Source organism: Pinus tabuliformis, chromosome Q (assembly GCF_031772625.1).
Source record: "Pinus tabuliformis cultivar Carrire ecotype Pingquan chromosome Q, CPIR1, whole genome shotgun sequence".
NCBI classification, from domain to species: Eukaryota; Viridiplantae; Streptophyta; class Pinopsida; order Pinales; family Pinaceae; genus Pinus; species Pinus tabuliformis.
Window position 1 is genome coordinate 415,493,819 of NC_142296.1, and position 5,853 is coordinate 415,499,671.

Sequence of the window (5,853 nt, forward strand, 5' to 3'; positions counted from 1 at the left end):
TCTTACTTAAATTAGATTCAAAAGTTAGTATTGAAGCCTTCAACTTGATCTAAAGGGCCAAATGGAATTACTGAAAAATCTTTTTGAATCTATGCAAAAAAAAAAATACAAAGAAAGGGAAATACCGAGGGACTACTGGATCAATGAAGGGCTCCCTTTGTGCTATGTAGGCCTAGTGTGGCCACATTACGAAAGATAATAGGACCAGACTCGATAACTGAAAGGAAGCATACCAAATCTCTATGTATGGAAGAGAGTAGCTTTCATTTTCTCTACCTTATTTAAATCTCTAATATATCTGAGTGAGACTTCCTCTTAAGGCATCACACTTGGTTCTAAGGTTGTCATCTGTAAGAAATATTGTACTGCATCTAAACCTATGGTTGGGTGGAGAGTGGCTCTCCCTTCTTGATTTTCTAACAAATTTGAGCAAAACAAAGAAGTATATCTATTTTCTTTGTTAATTTAATTACCACCGAGTATTTTGTGATTATGACTATGTTGGATTTTTTAGTGTATTTGCAATGATGAGTTGAATATTATGGTAAATGGTGTTTGGATGACACCTATAAATTCATTACTAAAGAATGTTGTAAGAAGAGAAATCTTATAAATATGTTCCTTGTGTTAAATATGAAATGCATAGCATGGTAGAGTGTAATGCTCAAACTAATTAGAGCCTAAGGCTCTTCATGTTTTCATTACTATGACTAGCCACAATGATGCTAGTAATGGGATTGAATAGTTGTGGTGTATCCTTGAATGAGAGTGAAAAGACTAAGAGGTTTCCTTGATTGGAGATCTTGGAAAGGGGGTTTACGGCCATGTTTGTGACATTATAAAGGATAGGTTGCACATCTAGATCTATTATTAAGAAGTTTTGGCAACCTTGTTGTGTCAAGTGATAAGCCATATTTCTCATTTTTATATTTGTTAGTTTTGGAGTTAAAGCTTGCATCCCAAAGGAGTGAGAAGAATCTTATATCAATTTGGATCAAGTTGTGCAATTGGAGTTTAGCCATGTTTTGTTCCTTCTTGTGACAATACATATTTAAGAGCAGAGTCTCAGAGCTTTTGAAGGTTGAAAATGACTTCTATGTCTTAAAAGTGTTTTGGGAATATTAATGCCTTGTCACCAATATTTTTCAATCCCCATAACATGCATAAAGTGTATTAATTTTTTTTGGATTTTTGGGGTGACCTTTTGAATTTTAGAGTTGTGTAGTGGAAGCACACAATTTAGAGCTTGGAACTGTATCCCCATCCCCTTATCACATCAAATAGATCAAGAGGACCATGGCCCAATGTTAGCAAGAAATGAACTTAAGTATAGAAGTCCTTAGAAGACAAGAGGCTCCAAATATCTAGATGAATTATTAAGGTGCATAAGTGGGGATGCTTTAGATATCCTAAGATCAAGATATCTTTGCATCTGAAACAACTCACAAGTGACCTTATTCCAATTTGCCAAATAAGAAATTAGATGATTCGTTAAGTGTAATAGATAGAGATTAGCATCGAAGTTTTATTAAATACGGTGAAGTGGGTGATTCAAACATTCAAAGATCCTTGTAGAGAACTCCTTTTGAAAAGGTTGGATGTCAAATGTATCAAATGGACCCTGAATGTGGTGAAACTTTACACGAGCAACCCAAATGTCAAGGTTACAAGAAATCTAAGTATTTAGGCATCCAAACCCCTTACAAAAAGACCATTGCCAACAATCCTAATCCCAACACTAGCCTAGTTATCTATCGTATCCATATATCCAAGCATCTTGAAGAATTGGTAAATGGCCTTTAACAAACACTCAAATGTCAAATACTAATGTAGCAAGCCACATGAAAATTACATGGAACCCACATGGACACTCATATACTTTATGGCTATGTGTATGCTAATGTGTCATATCAATGTGGCACAAAGTGTAGAATTTGGATGATGTAGCGTGTTGATGTATCACTAACATGCCATGTTGATGTGGCAGGATGACATGGTGATGTATGGTAAGAAAGGTCGATGTGGAGATTGATGCATCATTAATGTCATTGGTGATGTGGAATCTGAAATTCCAAATATCCAAAGGTCTGACTCAAAGGTAAAAGGGACACTTATGTTGTCCCCAAAGCCAAGTGCCTTCGATTTCGCGAATGTATTCAAAGCCTTAGGGGCCTCAAGAATCTAGATACCCATGGATCTATCTCAAAGGTAAGAGGGACACTCATGTTGTCCCTAAATCCAAATGTTTTAGAATTTCCCCAATGCATCCAAAAACCAAGAGATTCAGATCTTCTTATATCAAAGACTTAAGGAAGATCTTAGAACTTAATGCACAGAGTAGTTGATGTGCCAAGTTGCGACATGACCCTATGTGATAGTGACACATAGGATTGAATTACCATACCAACGACATTTTAGTTGACATCACATTGACATGTTAGCATAACTTTGCATGCAAAACTGGGATTTTGATGAAATTTATATCATTGAAAAGCTCTCAACGAGCAAAAACCAATGACAATGTCAAAAAAATATAAAAGAAGATTTGGTATGTTACAAAAATAGTATTAAAATTTAAGAACTATAATGTATCAAAATTCCATTTTTCCTATGTATAGCACATCCATGAGTGAAAATGCTTCTTATGTTAAATGGTATTAATAATATTATGGTGTAATTTTTTTTTTTTTCACTAACTCAACTTTATTTAAACTTCCATCATTAAATAATTTATTCTATTTATGTTAACTAAGAATGTGTTAATTATAAGAAGTGTTTGAATCCTTTTTTGATGGTGAAAATAGATTTAACACCATCAAAAACCCCCAATGCACCTAAAATTATGAAGCTTAACAACTATAACTTGAATTTCCAAAAAGATTTGCTAATTTCATTTTAAATTTCCATTTTTTCCCGAACAAAACAACATTTGCTTAAACTACTCTAAAGTTTAATTAAAATTATTAAAATATAAGAAAAATAAAAATAAAAATGGAAGACCAAAATTATTTGTCAAAAACTTTGATGAAGATATGCCATCAATGACAATCATCTCAAGTCCGTTTGTAACTTCAAGATTGTCAAAAGCTTTGATGAAGATATGCCATCAATGACAATCATCTCAAGTCCGTTTGTAACTTCAAGATTAGAAAAGATAAATGGTTTATAACTCACCCAAACCCAAGGGATATAAAAAGATAAATAATTTATAACTCACCCAAAATATGTTATAATGAAGATTTAAATTAATAAAATGAAAAAGTGTAAATCAATTTGAGTACGAAAAATATATTTAAATTAAGAAGATGAAAAAGTGTAAATCAATTTGAGTACGAAAAATATTTTGTAACTCAAAATTATAAAAGATAAATAGTTTATAACTCACTCAAGCTCAAGGTTATAAACTATACATAGTGTATAATTCTGCCTCAAACAATTTAAGTAACACAAATCAAGATATCACCTCACACCACAAATGTTTCGGCTAGTTTCCAGCACAAGAAAATCCAAAAAAAAAACCAGTAAAAACAACTTCTATATATAAAAATCATTTTAAACAAAAGCCATTTTAAAATGGAAATTAATTACATGTCCAAATTCACAATTATATTTATACACTAACCACTCACATCAGCAGACATACGTTACTTTGGCAATTCCACATCGACCGGGCAATAAAAAACACACCGAAATCCTCTATCAGCTGGACACATGGTGTGCCACATCAGACTTAAAAAAATTAAAATCTCAGAAATCTTATTTGGCTTTCGCAGGAGCCATTATTCCCTTAATCGACTTCACAATCTTCTTGGCAATCCCTTCATTGCGGATCTCTTCGATCTCTACTCGTCTGACACGGGGTTTAGGCTTCTTGGGAATCGTCACAGTCAGCACTCCATCAACGCCCATTGCAGCCTTCACAGCATCCACGTCAGCATCCTCGGGCAACCCCAGTCGCCGCACACGCGTCCCAATTATAGGACGTTCTCGCACGTGCCACGTGGCGTCCTCGTCATCCCCGTTCTCGTCCTGCTGCTTCGCGCTGATCTCCATGACGCCACTGTGCGTCTGGAGCTTCACATTTTCCCTCTTCAATCCTGCAAAAATTAGGGGTTTCAGCAGAAAATAGAGCTAGGTAGGGCAGAAATGTCCATGGCTAAACTTGCAGGCTAAATTAGGCGAAATAGAGGGATAAAAGAAAAGATAGAGCTAGGTAGTGCAGAAATGGCCATGGCTAAACTTGCAGGCTAAATTAGGCGAAATAGAGGGATAAAAGAAAATATATTGAACATACCAGGAAGATCTGCCTTAATAATGTGAGCATTGGGCGTTTCTTGCCAGTCGACTGCAATGATTTCATATGGATCGCCATTAACTGTGCTGAAAATATCTACGCCCATATTGTTGATACCTTAGTTTTCTTCTGTTCCCGATTACACAGAAAGAAAGAGCTTGAAAATGATCACTGTGAAGCAAAATCGAAGACGAAATATCTAAAGAAACGGCTTGAAAATGATCACTGCCGAGAAAAATCGAAGATGAAATATTTATAGAATAGGCGCAGAGAAGTTTCGGGAGTGTTCAGGTGAGTCCAGAAGCTACTGGATAGAAACAATTTCGTCCGGAAGAGGCCAGAAATGTCTAGACATTCGCTGCGTTTCAATTCGCGAAATCCAACATTTACCGCAGGAAGGAATGGGCCCCGCCGATGAGCACTGCGATCGAGTAAAATTGACCCTAAGAAGGTTCGAACTCGGGTTCTACAAGATAAATGCAGAGTCTTGGGACAACTGTACATCCCTACGTGGCGGGGGATAATGACAGATCGTTCGTTCCAGCGGTGATTTAAGCAGAAACCCAATCTGAATTTAGTGGTAAAAATCTCAACGAGACGAATATTGTAATTTCAGTGAAAATTGAGTTACGATAGATTTTTGTTATTTTTAAGAAGGAAAGAAAGAAATTATTTTAATGTTTATTAGGTTAAAAATAGTTTATGGGACAGATTGTTTCTTCATCTGCTTGATGTATTTGGTTTTTTTTTCTGAAGTTTCAAAATAAATGTTCCCAGCTTCTTGACAAACTCCTCAGTAAATAGATTATCCTAAAAGCTCGCTGCAAGGCCTCACAATCTAAAATGAAATGTGTTTTTGTTTCCACTTTTCCAGAAGAACAAAAAATGCATACTCTTTTCCCCACGCTTCTTTTGGCCTTTTCCAAGGCCCTGTTTCACAAAGGAGTTGATAAGAATTAGTCCTTAATGATAATCAGAGTTAATGATAATTTAAAGTTATTCTTGTCATTACATGTATGTTTGAATTTATGCATAATGCCCTAACTCTAATTCTTTGTTGCTTATTGAATTTATGCATAATGCCCTAACTCTAATTCTTTGTTGCTTATTGAAAATTTCTATCTCCATCTTTAATGTAATAAAATGTTTCTTATAATAACTCATTTTAATTAAAAATTAGATCATGGATTTAGTATATGGAATTGAAACACAAGGATAAGGAGATAGAGAAAAATGAAGATGGACAATATTTCTCTTTAACTTCCATGGTTCCGAGCCTTATAGGAGAACCTTACTCTAGGATGCATCACTGTAAAATTTGTTAAAAGAGTTTTTCTTGGATGAAACAAATTAAAATTGAATTGTTTAAACATTCTACAAATTTTTTTGGCAACCATTATGCTAAAGTTATTATTGGTAAAGTTGTAATTTTTAATTGCTTAAATTGTATTTTTGAATGTATTTTTAATTGCTTGAAATGTATTTTTAATGTATAAATTTATTCGATGCTTTAAAAATCTCCTATCGCAATTATATTGTGCAATCTGGACCATTGATAT

At 34.5% G+C, this 5,853-nt stretch overlaps 1 protein-coding gene across 1 annotated transcript; it reads right to left on the reverse strand.

Moving 5' to 3' along the window:
* Positions 1–3,505: 3,505 nt before the first annotated feature.
* LOC149219959 (17.3 kDa class I heat shock protein-like) lies at positions 3,506–4,626 on the reverse strand. Its single transcript, XM_089384584.1, has 2 exons — positions 4,295–4,626; positions 3,506–4,097 (listed from the first exon to the last, which is right to left on the reverse strand). The coding sequence occupies exons 1-2, from the start codon at positions 4,398–4,400 to the stop codon at positions 3,757–3,759; spliced, it is 447 nt and encodes a 148-aa protein (XP_089240710.1). The 5' UTR covers positions 4,401–4,626; the 3' UTR covers positions 3,506–3,756.
* Positions 4,627–5,853: the final 1,227 nt, after the last annotated feature.